General features: G+C 41.9%; 1 protein-coding gene across 1 annotated transcript in view; it reads right to left on the bottom strand.

The window, feature by feature from the left end:
• Positions 1-989: 989 nt before the first annotated feature.
• LOC132210791 (uncharacterized) overlaps positions 990-15,685 on the bottom strand; it is a 33,752-nt gene continuing 19,056 nt past the window's right edge. Inside the window, exons 6-8 of the mRNA XM_059653201.1 lie at positions 12,054-12,160; positions 8,919-9,016; positions 990-5,903 (exon numbers count right to left, since the gene is read on the bottom strand). Of these exons, the coding sequence (XP_059509184.1) occupies positions 5,883-5,903; positions 8,919-9,016; positions 12,054-12,160 (226 nt within the window). The 3' untranslated portion in view covers positions 990-5,882. The remainder of the gene's footprint in view (positions 5,904-8,918; positions 9,017-12,053; positions 12,161-15,685) is intronic.

Raw genomic sequence — 15,685 nt, 5'->3', positions numbered from 1 at the left:
AGGAGCTTCCCCAAACACTTGGACATGGAAATACTGGCTTGAGCCAATCATTCATGAATAGATATTACCCATAGAATGAAGACCATCTCACTGGGAGTTTTATGGATATCACTCGTCCTACCAGACCATAACGCTGCTCCGTCGGGGAGAGAGAGAAAGAAAGCTGGTTGGTGGGTCACCACCCCTCCAGTGAGGCAAAGAGGTTGGGAAAGGAGCCTCGGTTGGTGCAGGAATTGAACCCATGCTGCTGGCATGATTCTGCATCACAATCTTGCTTGCCAGCCAGCCAACTGAGCTAACTGACACCCCCAGGCCCCCCACCACTTCACACAACCCTTTGATATCTCAAGAAATGAAATGACACAGGCTGTACATTGACATTTTTTTAAACCATCTGGACAATATTTACATGGCTGAAAGTATGCCAGACAAATATTAAGACACTCTCAAAGCAATAGACTGCCTGATTACCAAAATCTTAACTCTTATTCACACCGCTAATATTTGCATTCCGATCTGTTTGTACCTTGAATGGGTTCTTTTATTAATACTTGTACTTCCTCCCCTGAGCATCTTTAAAAAGTTACACTTGGGGTGCAGTGCAGAAGAAGATAATTTTCTTAGTTATTGAAGCAAATGATGAATCTGCAAGAAATTCGAGCATCTATTTGTGGAACCTGAATCCATGGTGTAATTTTTTTTCTCCCTCTTGGCGTTGTGTACTTTCTAAATGTTTGTAAACCCTTTTGTGTCTGGGGTTATACCCAGTCATTTGTGGGGTGAGAAAAAGTTATATTTTTGTACATGCAAAACTAATATTGCGAACTGGATGAAAACTGTCTTCTTTGAATGCAGACAATGAATAGTCATTTTAGTATTGTAGTATTATTGTGAAAGGAAATGTAATTTGAAAAACAAGTCCAAATAAGTACTGTAATATAAAACAATATAGCAACTGATATCAAATGCGTTAAAGGACATTGGTTTATTTTAGGAAATATTTAATGAACACTTATTCCTATACATATATAATAAATAAATGTATACTCATTTAAGATAGGGACTAATACTAAATGATCTTATAATGCAGCAGTGTGTAATAATTGGAGAAGTTCTGCATTTGTCTTCGAGAAGAACAGATGCTTGTAATTGTGTAGCTCTCATTCCAAAGATCGCAACTCCAACAGCCTGTTTGTGAGGTACAGTGTGAACAATATTCCCCTCACTAATGTTTTCAATAGTGCACTTTGATTATGAGCAGAAATAGGCCATTCAGCCCATCAAGTCTGCACCTCTAATCAATGAGATCATGGCTGATATAATAATCCTAAACTCAACAGTTTACTCTGTAACCCCGATTCCTTTTCTGACTAAAAGTCAGTCTGTCTATCTCGGCCTTGAATATACTTAATGACCCAGCCTTGACAGCATTCTGCAGTAAAGAATTCCACAGATTCACTACCCTGTGAGAGAAGAAATTCCTTTTCATTTCTGTCTTAAATAGATGACCAGTTATCCTAAAATTATGATCTTGTTTACCCTCTCCATATACCCTGTCGAGACCCCTAAGAATATTGTATGGTCAAATAGGTTTCATCTCATTCTTCTAAATTCCAATGAGTACAGGCCCAACCTACTCAAACTCTCCTCATAAGACAGTCTCTCTGTATGTGGTATTAGTTGAGTGAACATTGACTGGACTGGTCTGCTAATGAAAATGCTCAAATGCATTTTGTACTGCGCTTGTATTTCTAGGCTAACAATTTCTCAACCTCGGTTTGTGTTCTGAAATCGGGCCAGCAAGAATCAGGACTGAGAAGCCTTGCCTCAAACCTCTGATAGGACGTAAAAGTAATGTCAGAGAGGAGGGGCCCCTTACATGGAGTAGAAAGGATCAGTGTTCGAACACACTTCATTCCCTGTTTCTGCTTCCAACAGTTGTCACAGCCGTATCTCAGTTTTCATGGAATAGACCTGAAATAGGAATGCCCTCATTACGTGAGGCATGCACCTAATTCCACAGGAGCTGCCTTGTAAACAGACTGGAGGATCATTGGCCTAACAGTGCAGCAATTACAGCTATTGGATGCAGTTCGAACCATTACCTTGAGCACAATAAACCTATTAGGAGGACGACTCCTGAAAGAGCCTACATTGAAACCACTGTTCCTGACTCATTTATTTTGTTCTTGTATCAGCATTTGCAGCATATATGTCTACTGTGAGAGATTGCATGGTTATGAGCAGGTGGAAAATGCTTAGATATTGTGTTCCAGCTTTACGTGTGTGGGGAAGGTTTGCTAGATAAGCTGCTCTTGCTTGCTCCCATGGAACTGATGCCAACCAGAAGCAGAGCTGTTTAGTTAACAAAGAGATCAAGAGTAAAATGGAACAAGAAAAACATTGATATGACACATGTTGGATTGAGAAACAGCTGGATATAAAAATTCAGAGGGTTGGTGAGAAATAAGAAAGGCAAGGAGTGAACGTGAGAAGAAAATGATGGCTAATCTCAAAAGAAATCCAAAATTCTTTCTAGGCATATGGGTAAAAGAGTTGTAAGAATAGAGGTAGAAGATATTGGAAAAACATCTCAACAAAAGTCAGAAGGCACAACTAAAGTATGAGATTATTACTTTCTGTATTTATCAAGGATGAAAACCTTGTCAAAGTCATTGTGAAAGAAGAGATCATTGAAATACTGGATATGCTCATACTTGTTGCAGAGGAGATTTAAGTCAGAGACTGTAATTAAAAACAATAAATCAGATGACTGGAAGGAATTCATTCCAATATCTGAGGGGCATACCGGTGCAAATGGTAAAAGTGCTGCCCTTAATTTTCTAATCTTGCTTAGATCCAAGGATGGTGCCAAAGGTCTGAATAGTTGTAAATGTTAGACATTTATTTTAAAGAAGGTTAAGAATAAACTTAGCATTGGGCACGGTCAGTTTGACCTTAGTGGGGAAAGGTTTTTGAAATGATAGTCTGAGACAAAATTAGCAGTCATCTTGACAAATGTGGATTCACTGTGGAATGCCAGTGTAGATACGTTAAAGGAAAATTTTGTTTAACTCTTGGAGTATTTTGATGAGGTAGCAGGGAGGGTTGATGAGAGTCATGCAGTTGGTGTGATGTAGACACAGTTCCAAAAGACATGATAAAAAGCTGTGTAAAAGATTTCTTAGCAAAGTTGAAGCCCATGAAATAAAAGGGACAGTAGCACCATGTTTGCAAAATCGGCCAAGTGACAAGAAACAGTTGTTTTTCAGACAAGAGTAAAATATACAGAAAGATCTTTAGGGTTCAGTATTAGGATTCGTGCATTTCTCGATGATATGTTAATGATGTTGACTTGGGTGTACAGAGCATGTTGCTGAATTTACGTATAACACTCAAACGTGGTATGGATAATGTGAATAGTCAAGGTCTTTTCCCTAGGGTAGGGGAGTCCAAAACTGGAAGGCATTGGTTTAAGGTAAGTGGGGGAAGATTTAAAACTGATCTGAAGGGTAACTTCCTCATGCAGAGGGTGGTGTGTGTATGGAATGAGCTGCCAGGGGAAGTGGTGGAGGCTGGTACTATTACAGCGTTTAAAAGGCAACTGGATGGGTATATGAATAGGAAGGGTTTAGAGGGATACGGGCTGAATGGTGACAAATAGGACTAGATTAATTTAGAACATTTGTTTGGCATGGATAAGTTGGACTGAAATGGCTTTCCGTGCTGAATAATTCTATGACTGTCCTGACAGTTTATAGTACTTGGTGATTTGTCTCAATAGAAGATTGGCAGAATAGGCAGATTAATTTAATGCAGGAAAATTTAAAGTGAATCATTTCGCTAAGATGGGATACAGAAGAGATTTACAAGAATGGTTCCAGGATGAGGGACTTTTAGTTAAGATAGCAGACTGGAGAGACTAGAGTGACTCCCGTTGAGAGTAGAATGAATGGAGTTGGAGTTAGCCTTTCCACCAATGAGAATAATTTCTAAGAACCAGAAGAGATAGACTTAATGTGATTTGCAAAAGAACCAAAGGCACCTTAACAAGAACAGATTTTGCACATTGAGTAATTACAATCTAGAATGCACTGCCTGAGAGAGTGTGCTGGAGGAAGATTTCAACAGTGGCTTTCCAATAGGAAAGAGATTATCTGAACTTGGCTGAATAGAAAACATTTTCAGAGCTTGGGTGAAAAGATGGGGACTAACCAAATTGCTTTTGCAGAGAGCTAAATGGATTTCATGGACTGGTTGTGTATATTGAAAACGATACAATGAAGGATAAGGTGACAAAGTATTGTATCTTTATAGTCTGATGTTCTGTTACAAGGGGTTCCTCCATGTATCTTCCTGGTACTCAATCTAGTAATGGTCCCTTAAATTCAGCTCCAATATGCGTGGTTTTCCTGACACCCATTCCATATGAGTATGGAATTACATCAAGTCTACAACATTGGAGCTGGTCATTTGGCTTAACTGGTCTGTAGCAGCAATTCTGTCCCAAGTGCTGTCCCATAATACAATTAGCTTTGTTATATTTATCTCACTTCCCATTTGCACTGCTCTGAGCTACGTCCTGAAATCATGCAAAGCTGCAGCTTTTCATTTATTTTCCATTTAGGGGAAGATGGTATCACCATGACAGGGATTGAAGTGTGGGGAGGAAGTTCAAATCTCACCAAACAAGCTGCTGAAATTTAAAACTTAAATTAATAAATCAGGATGACCATAACATTGAATACTGTAAAACACCCATCAGGTTTCCTTGATAACAAGGCGTAGAGCTGGATGAACACAGCAGGCCAAGCAGCAGAGGAGCAGGAAGGCTGATGTTTTGGGCCTAGACCCTGCTTCAGGAAATCAGGATTCCTAATGGCCTTTCGGGAAGGTAATCTGCCATCCTTACCAGGTCTGGCCTATGAGTGATTCCAGACCCACGGCAACATGGCTGGTCTTCTTTGGTGTCCAAGATGGGCCCAACAGACCATTCAATTCAAGGGGAATTAGGGTACAAATGTGGCTGTTTTTGGGATAGCCACATCCCGTGGAAGAACTAACAGGATTATTACTAGATTCAGTACAAGGAAGATACGTGGAGTAATTCCTTGAAACAGGACATCAGACTATAGAGGGTACAATACCTTGTCACCTTACCCTTCATTGTATATTTTTCTTCAATATACACAAATAGTCCATAAAATCCACTGTCGTTTGGATGTGTGCAATAGAAGAAGTAAAATTAGAAACCTTTTAGGCATCAAATCAACTGTGTCTCTTGCTTTGTTGAGAGGTGAAAATCCTATTTACTAAAAGCAATTATTCCACATCTGTGGCAGCTCAATTAAAGAACTGAAATCAGATTCCACTCAACTTAGTCCATTAAGAATTAAATAATATGCTTAGCTTTCTTCATGAAATAAGCTTTTCTGAATATGGTACCACATTTAATGCACTTCTAATTGCTCTTCCAGATGAAATACGATTAAACTAAAGAAAATTGCTTGAAACAAGGGAAAGAATGATTAATTTCTCACAGCCCTAAGTATTCAGGGTCTAGCTACAAATGCAGAAGGGACATGCCTGGGGCTTGTCTAACTTCTGAGGGCCTTGGTTCCAAAGTTTAGCCTAATGTGAAACAAATGAAGGTTATGTAACTGAAACTCTATATAATAAACACAGACATTAAAATACAGGATTAATGTGTCTAAATGTTAGCACTCTTCCTCTTCCAGTTTCTTGTTCAAATCCAAAGATGTCAAATCCTCATTACTTTTTGAAGTTGCTGACACTTTTGTCATCAATCACCCTGTAATTGTTCCCCTTGGCTTCTTCTAAACTCGAACTTGCTGCATTTTCCTGTGAGGAACTTTCGGGAATCACATTCTCCGTGGTGGAACCTGCCAAACCGTGAACATTATATTTTGAATTCTATGATCTGACAATTTCACAGACAATGATTTAAGAAATGTGATAACGGGTGCAGCATTGCATTGTGTTAGGAGGTCTGAGTTCTTAAAGCTCAGCTTGTCCAGAGACAGAGACCTTGCATTCTTAATCAGGGACATTTCTCCCTGCTGTCTCTGTCTTATAAGTCCAGCAGAAGCTTTTCAATAGTTTATTGGTACCCTGCCTACATCCACGACCTTTAACACTTAGGACAAAATCATCAAATGTATGGGGCACCCATCATTTGCCAGTTCCCTTCCAAGCTGCTTACCATCCTGACTTGGAAATATATTGCTGTTTCTTCACTCTGGCTGGGTTCAAATCCTGGAACTCCCTTCCCAAAGGCTGACCGTGGACACATGGACTGCAGAAAGTCAACCTTCTCCATGGCAAATTAATGATGAGCAATAAATGTTGACGTGGTGAAGAATAGGGAATTCTTTTATGATATACAAGTCAAGAGTGTGATGGAATATTCCACATGTTCCTGGACAGATGCAGCTCCAACAAAACTCAGGAAGCTTGAAACCATCTAGGACAAAGCAGCACCCCCCACTTGATTGGCACCACATCCACTCCCTCAACAACAGCTTCCATCCAGAAGGGAGCAGTGTCTCCTGAAAGTTCCCTTCCAAGGCACTCACTATTCTGACTGACAACTATGTCACTGTTCCTCACTGTCACTGGTTCAAAATCCTGGAATGCCCTCCTTAAGGTTATTGCGCATATCTACAGAGCACTGTCTGCAGCTGTTCAAGAAGGCAGCTCACCATCACCTTATCAAGGAGTAATGAGGGACAGGCAATAGATTAGATTAGATTAGATTCCCCACAGTGCGGAAACAGGCCCTTCGGCCCAACAAGTCCACACCGCCCCTTGGAGCATCCCATCCAAGCCCATCCCCCTATAACCCACACACCCCTGAACACTGCAGACAATTTAGCATGGCCAATCCACCTAGCCTGCACATGTTTGGACTGTGGGAGGAAACCGGGGCACCCAGAGATAACCCACGCAGACACGGGGAGAATGTGTAAACGCCACACAGACAGTTACGCGAGGCTGGAATTGAACCCGGGTCCCTGGCCCTGTGAGCCTGCAGTGCTAACCACTGAGCCACTGTGCTGCTCCAATAAATGCTGGGCCAATCAGTGAGGCCCACATCCCACAAATGAATTAAAAAGAAAGTTGCCACCATCTTGAATGCACTCCCTGAAATTTGTAATGGATGCAAACTTAGTAGTAACTCTCAAAAGGAAATTGGGACTAATTTATTGTGATATGTGGAGCAGGTGAATGACACTGATTTGGATAGTTCCATCATAAGCTGGATAAGTATGATAGGCTGAATGGCCTCTCCATGCTGTATCATTCATTGATGCATCAGTGCTTCCCCCCCCACACCCACCCACCATTTGTTGTAAAATTGTAAACACAAGTATAAATTGTCATTTGCATGGTCACATCAAAACCAAACCATTCCCTGTGCATCTGAATGGAGACTCCACTTCACCATGGGATAGGCTTGTGACCACTATCCTCTTTAGTGTAGGCATTTACAGATCCTGCTCACTTTTGTGGGGTAGAGGAATACCAGTTGGTAGTTAACAAGAAGGAAGTCTTGTCAAAGAAGATGCAGGTTATTGTGTTAACATGTAGTTACAGGTTACAGTGATATGACAGCCAATATTACAGAGACTATGAGGAGGACCTGAGTGGTAAGTATCACTCCTTTCAGATCTTAAACTGTTCTACTCACAAGTCCATCATAGTGAATGGCGCTTAAGACATTGTTTTCGGACCCGTGTACACGATAGAGAAAATATTTCTGGCCTTACTGCAAACACTCAAAGGAAGAAGGGATAATGGGCAATGAAACCTAAAAATCCATAGTAACGCTATTGGTTTACAGTTAATAAAGACTAGATCTTACACTTGCCTAATGGATAATGTTGGTTATCCACTTCAAACAAAAGATTGAATGAAGAAGATTGGATAGAAAGGGACATCGAGAGAGATCGATGTTTGAGTTAAATGGAACATAGAGAATGCCAAGCCAGCAGTCACTAGTTGTTGAAGAGAAGGATAAGTATATCATGGATAAACTCTCAATATTTGATCAGAGAAAATCAAAGTTCAGGCCAATCAGTCCAAAAACCAAATCCTAAAATACTTAAAATGTGTCTCCTTCTACATTTTAGACCCATCAATTTAATTTAGTCCCCTATCATTTCTTTCATCTAAGTTCTATTGAGCAAATTGCTTATTGGATTCATCGTCAAAATCTTCATTTCAATATGCCGCTCAGAAGAATTTATTTCCTAAATCAGTAATTACTGATACTAGCCTTTGGAGTTGAGAATGCATTGGATATTCTTAAAGCTGAGGATAATCAAACATCAAACATGAGGTGATTAAATCCCGTCTGTAGAAACCAATGGAAAAAGCCCCAAAACCGAACTTCATGTCAAAATAACCCATTTCAAAATCACATTCTGATGAATTTTTTTTCAAGTTGCTTTCCTGCTTATTCTATGAGCACAATATTTTTTTTCAATGTTGTTTCTTTTACTACATTGTAGCTAAGTATTTTTGTACTGAGGTACCTTTGAACCTAAGATAGCACTATGCGAGGCAATGTTATGCACTTTTCACAGTACTCCTGTACTTGAGCACACATGACAATAAAATCTAAATCTAAAAAAATCTGGATCAAGCAACAGCTGGCTAAAATGCTTAATCCTTACCTCAGATAGGCTCAATTAGGACTATGTTAGCTCTCCTTCAGCACAAAACTCATCGAAATATTCGCCATGGACTAAATAAATAGTGAAACATGATGAAGAAGGAGTGGACGCTGAATGAACCAGCTATTTATATTCTGCATTCAAATAACGAGTACACACTAAAGCCACTGCTTCCCAATTCATTGGTACATTGTTAGTGAGTATTAAACACAGACTCACATCATAGATTTCATCTGGGTCTGTTTCCACCGGAATGCTGGGTATATTTAGGCGGAGAGAAGCAGGAACTGCATATGTTGAATCCAAGGATGCAGTATCTGCATACAAATGAAAATGAATATCAGATCACGTGAAATGGCATTAACAAATTCAAAAAAAGTAATTCAAAAAGCAGTTGGAAGATTTAATGTTGGTGGACTGGGATATAAAAGGGTGGCAGTTCTTGGGTCATATTGCTGCATGTCTATTATTTCATCGAGACAGTAAGAACTCATGTGGCACAGTGGTAGTGTCCCTGCTTCTAGACCAGAGGTCCTGGGTTCAAATTCCACCTGCGACAGAGGTGCAGATAACACAGCGTAGCTGAGTGATTAGTGCTGCTGCCTCACAGTCTCAGGTGACTGTCTCTGGAGTTTGCACATTCTCCCCGTGTCTGTGTGGGTTTCCTCCGGGTGCTCCAGTTTCTTCCTGCAGTCCAAAGATGTGCAGGTTAGGGTGGGTTGGCTGTTCTAAATTGTGCAGGGTTACAAGGACAGGGTGGGGGTCTGGATAGGATGCTCTTCAGGGAGCGCCTGTGCAGACTCGATAGGCTGAACAGCCTCTTTCTGCATTCTAGGGATTCTATGATTTTACCTCTGAACAGGGGTAAATATTTTGGGATTAGGGAAATATTTTGGCATTACCATGTGATTGATCACAGGGACTTTATGCCACAGCTACAGGAAGGCCTGGTTAGGATGATGCATTCACTTGTTTGTCCCATATTTCAGTAAAGAATGTATTGGCCTTGGAAAAGGAGCAACACAGATTCACTAGAATTGACAGCAAATTTAAAAGGGTCAATTATGAGAACATGATACATATCCAAGTTGTATTCTCTTCAGTGGAAAATTAAAGAGTGATCTAATTGAGGTGTTTCAGGTCGATAGGGTCGATTGAAGCCACTTCCTCTCATGGCGAATCTAGAACACAACGATCTTGACTCAATGGATGTGCTCACAGCTCAGCTTTGGAAGGTCATGTGTTCAGGTCTCATTTTGAAAATTTCATGTGGTTTCTGATGATGTTCCAGTACGGTAGTCAACAACTCCTGAACTTTTAGACGTGTCATCCTTCAGAAGAGATGTTAAATCAAATCTTCATCTAACTTCTCAGTTGGATGCAACATATTTCATTGAAATGTTGACGAGGAATTGCCCTAGTGTCCAAGTCAGTTATTAAATCCTCAATTATCATTATTAGAGTTCTGTGCCTGTCCTGGAACTTTTGAATAGGACAGTGTAGAGGAAGCTTTACTTTCAGTTTAAAAGAGTAGAGCAAAGGATGAAAACACATTTGCAGAACACAAAGTAGCAGCAATAACATTCAATCTGCCTTTCCCATTCAGGGAGGATATCAGGAAACATTGCTGTGAAATTCTCTTCCCCAAGTTCTTGTAGTCAAGGGGGCCAACTGAAAGTGGAAAAACTAAAATTCACAAGATTTCTGTTCAACTGAAGTATGAAGGGAACCAGTCACCGAGGCAGGTAGTTGGAGAATTGAGATACAGATCAGTCACAATCTAATGAGTGGTGGGATAGGATCAAAGTCTTCAATGGTTTACTGTTGCTTTGTTCAGTGTTTCATACTCATGGGCTCCACTATCCCAATGCGAGCGCACATACAGGGGTAAAGATTTAATGGAACGGGCAGGAGGTTTAGAGGAGATGTGAGAGAGAACTTTCTCACTCAGAGGGTGGTGAGAATCTGGACCTCACTGCCTGTAAGGGTGGGAGAGGCAGAAAACCTTAATATTTAAGAAGTGTTTAGATGTATACTTGTGGTGTGAGATCATACAAGTTGCCAAGTGTTGGAAAATGGGAACAGAATTCTTAGGTGGGTGGACTATTGCAGACTTGATGGGCTGAAGGGTATTTTTCTGTGCTGTAGATCTCTACAAATATATGTCTATTCCTCTTTTCATCAGAAAATGCACCCTGAATCTTCCAAGGTTTCTTTTTGTTTTCTCTGCTGTTCTGTTCCCTTATGGAGAAATGGCTCCGGTCCATTGTCCAAGTATCATTGGCCCTTGACTGGAAACGTTTCTGAGTAAGGAAGTTATGAAAAGTTGAGTTTGTTCCAGATCTCTCCATTCCTATAGTCACACAGACAGCAGGGGTTGCTGTGTAGAGATCAGGAAAAGAAATTCTGATAGAAATCCCCTGCCCACTCACAGGTTCACATGCTCAATGTGCATTGGCCTAAATATACTGGAGAAAAATCAAAGATTAAGTACCTTCACCCCTCCCCGAAACCCTCCAACACCCCTGGCCTCTCACTTTCTCTTTCTCCCTCTATAACCCCTGTCCCACTTTTCTCCCATCCAGATTTCCCATTTTCCCAACCTTCCTCTTTCTGTCCAACACCAACCTCTGTGCCTGTCTGTCTTCCCCTTCCCCTTCTATTGCCAGCCTGCTTTACTCTGCCTTACCTGCCTTTCTCATCCTCTTCTTTCCTTGCTTCTTCTGCCTTTTCACTTCCATTTACTCTTCCCCACCTTGGCCATCATCATGAACAGAACCTCTGAAGCTTGTACCAACTGAACACTGCACGGTTTTCACTCCCCAGTCTTGAGCAGTGGGGAATGAATTTTCAATCTCTCGCTGTAAAAGTTGAGTTCCTCATTGCTGCTCTGAGCTTCACTTCTCTGTCATTTTATGAAAGATTAAGTCCAAAGAACAGAGATATTTCAGCCATTCTTCCTGCTTTTACAGTACATTTCAATTCCAGGAAGAAATGCAGTTGAGATCAAACTATCTCCAAGTTACACATCCATGAACCTTTTGCAAGAAATAAAAACAGAAATTGCTGCTGAGAAACTCAGCCGGTCTGACAGCATTTGTGGAGAGAAAGCAGAGTTGATGTTTTGGGTCCAGTGACCCTTCTTCAGAACCGTTACATTCTGAACTGTTCCTTTCTGGAGAAGGATGATTGGACTCATAATATTAACTCTGCTTTCTTTCTCCTCAGATGCTGCCTGACCTGCTGTGTTTTCCCACCAACTTCGGTTTTGCTTCTGATTTCCAGAATCTGTAGTTCTGCGACTTTTTTTTTGCAAGAATCATTTTAGCATTTTTAATAAGGATATGGTCTTACCCATCTCTTTGATGCATTGACTAGGCTTTGGTGTAAGGTATGGCTGTACAAAGTTGTTGGTGTATTTCTGGCTTTTGTCCATCCGGAGGGCATTGTATTGATGGTTCCTATGGAGAACAAGCAGAGTAAGCCGTGGGAAATGTGGCACTGTTTACATTTACCTGCATATTGTGGGCTGGGGCTCTGGCTAGGACCAGAACCAGCGATCAAGGATATGGAGGTCAGCCATTTAGGACTGAGATGAGGAGAAATATCTTCACCCAGAGAGCCGTGAGCCTGTGGAATTTGTTACTGCAGAAAGCGGTTGAGGCCAAAGAATTTTTAAGAAGGAGCTAAATATAAATCTTAGGGCTAAAGGGATCATAGGGTATGGGAAGAAAGCAGGAAGTGGTTCTGAGGTGGATAATCAGCCACGGTCTTACTGAATGGCAGAGCTTGCTCAAAGTACTGAATGGCCGACTTGTGTTCCTATTTTGAATGTTTCTGTGACAGTGATGGTCCAGCTGCCCAGGAACATAGAACATAGAACATAACAGCACAGTACAGGCCCTTCGGCCCTTGATGTTGTGCCGACCTGTCATACCGATCTCAAACCCATCTAACCTACACTATTCCATGTACGTCCATGTGCTTATCCAATGACGCCTTAAGTGCACCTAAAGTTGGCGAATCTACTACCATTGCAGGCATCCTTCCTGCTGTTATCACCTGCCATTGTCACAATATTGGAAGGATTTGCAGATTGATAATAAATCTGTTTAACACATCATGATGCACCGGCGTTGGTCACCAAGCCCTGGAGTGGAACCAGAGGCCTCTGGCTTAGAGATAGGGATGCTACTCATTCTGCAAGACAACTTTCTTCTTAATAACTGATACCAATGAAATTGATGAATGGTTTACAGCAGGCATTCCATACAACCCTCAAAGGTTCTGCCTGTTATTGTGTTAGCTGGAGGCCAGGCAATGGAGTTTGTAGTCAAACTAAGATGTAGGGAAGAACTTAAAATGATGTATGTAAAGTCACATAATGTTAAATGTAAAATATGGCGTCCATAACATCACGTGTCATACAACCACTTCCCTCCATCTGATGGATCTCAATGTGCATCCATTCCTGATCCTTTTCATTAGCTGGTTGAGAAGGAGAGCCATAGTCTGACCCACTCCTTTAATTGCTGCCCAGAACTAAAAAAAAATTGTTCATAATGAGGCCACCTGACAACTATATCAACAGAACCAGATGGTCGGAAGTCTGCTTCTCCTGGTGGTAACATCAGGGCTCAATAATGAATTGGCTCTGCTGGGGATTTGTTTCCACAGGCCAAATGGAGTGTTTACTTTGATTGACATCTTTATGGGTATAATTCTATCGTCAAATGTTTTTTTCTTCAATACCTGCATGTCTATCTGAAGAAGGTTAAGATCTGTAAAAGTGATAATGGGAACTGCAGATGCTGGAGAATCCAAGATAACAAAATGTGGAGCTGGATGAACACAGCAGGCCCAGCAGCATCTCAGGAGCACTGCTTGGCCTGTTGTGTTCATCCAGCTCCACACTTTGTTATCTAAGATCTGTAAAACTTCTGCTATGGTAATAACAGCCCAGCTTATTGTTATTGTTGTGGAAGCATCAGCTTTTTTCAGGTGATTTTGAATATGTTCTTTTGAAGTGCATTTCAGGACCTTACATTGCTATTATATAGTGTGTTGCCTACTGTGTGCGTGGTGGCGGGGGGGGGGGGGCGGGGGCACCGAAGTGGAACTGGGAGCTGGAGGTAGGATGGGAAATGGAGATAGAATTGGGACATGGGGCTATCATTAATGAATGGAGGTTGAATTGGCAAGTGGAAGCAGGATGGGGGAATGGTGTTGGAATGGGGAAGTTCAGGTAGGATGGTGAAGTGGAGGTAGCAGGGGGAATGGAGGTGCCATGGGGAGGAGTTGCGAGAGATGAGTTCTAGATTTCTAACCAGCTGGCGCAACAACTGCAATGAAGCCTCAGAGAACACAGACAGGGTTTCTAACCAGGGTGACCTAGCGCTCACCCATCTCCATGACTAGACTCTAGCTGCGTTGTGAGTCAGCAGCAAATCCCAGAGTGAAGGCTGAGGGTGTGGGGATAGGGTTCGGGTTATTCACACTAAGGAAGGCAGGCCGCCTGACTCAAACTCTCCACCTGGTTGGTTCCAGCAGGTATCTGCTATTACATTTGTATCTTTTGTTGGAAATTTCCAAAATCAAATATCATGGAAAAGAAGATTCTTGATCAGTACTTTGCCTATAATGAGAATGCCTTACCGACATCTAGTGCCACCATTGAGTCGTTCCCAAGGAGGAGGTACTGGAATTCTTAAAACCCTATATTAATCCAGCAGCTACTTCCACTGATGCTGGGCCAGACTTGTGCATTGATCAGTTTGGAATAGCTGAATGTTGGCTTAGGCTGAGGATGTGTCAATGACACTGACTCAAACGCTGAGTGATCGATGTCAGTTTAGTTTCAGAAATAGATGTGAGAATCAATATCTGCTGAAAAGAACAAGTGTGAGAGTGAAGTGACACATTGTCACCATGTTGCCTCTCCACCGCCCTGCTCGGTGGTGACCTCTACTCTGATTCCAATTCAATTCTCGATCCAGAACATGCTGAGATCTTCTCAACTGACTCAGCAGTGCAGCATTTCACCTGGATGGTCAGCGGCTGAAGCGTGACCTTATAGAGGTTTATAAGGGGCATTGAGGGTCATTGATAGGGTAAATAGCAAAGTTACGTTCCCCAGGGTAGGGGAGCCCAAAACTAGAGGGGCATAGGTTTATGTTGAGAGGGGAAGGATTTAAAAGGGACCTAAGGGGCAACTTTCTCACACAGAGGGTGGTGTGTGTATGGGACGGGCTGCCAGAGGAAGTGGTGGAGGCTGGTACAGTTACAACAGGTACAGGCTTCTGGGCAGGTACATGGATAAGGAAAGGTTTAGGGGTTAAATACTGGCAGATGGGACTAGTTAAGAAACAAGGTCGCAGGGTCTGTTTCTGTGCTGTATGACTCTATGACACTATTACCAACACAGCAGACTGCACTGAAGAAACTTGCTGGCTCACTTGAGCTGACGACTGCTCACGCAGTTTTACAATATCTACGGGAATACTTATAGGTGGCACGGTGGCTCAGTGGTTAGCACTGCAGCCTCACAGCTCCAGGGACCTGGGCTCGATTCCATCCTCAGGCGACTGTCTGTGTGGACTTTGCACATTCTCCCCACGTCTGTGTGGGTTTCCTTCGGATGCTCCGGTTTCCTCCCATGGTCCAAAGATGTGCAGGCTAGGTGGATTGGCCATGGGAAATTGCCCGTAGTGTTCGGGGATGTGTGGGTTATAGGGGATGGGTCTGGGTGGGATGCCTCAAGGGGCGGTGTGGACTTACTGGGCCAAAGGGCCTGTTTCCACACTGTAGGGAATCTAATCTGAAAAAAAATTTGAAATCTTCAGCCAACCTGGAACCCTATTGAAAGAAAACTAGCCCAGCCAGTCATTCAACTCATTCACAATATGGGGGATCTTCCAGTACGGCAATTGATGCATTTCTTTGTAATTCATTGACTATAACTTTGGGATATTCTGTGGATGTGATAA

The sequence above is a fragment of the Stegostoma tigrinum genome, chromosome 20 (assembly GCF_030684315.1).
Source record: "Stegostoma tigrinum isolate sSteTig4 chromosome 20, sSteTig4.hap1, whole genome shotgun sequence".
In the NCBI taxonomy this organism is placed as follows: Eukaryota; Metazoa; Chordata; class Chondrichthyes; order Orectolobiformes; family Stegostomatidae; genus Stegostoma; species Stegostoma tigrinum.
This window is presented reverse-complemented; position numbering and strand designations above follow the sequence as displayed.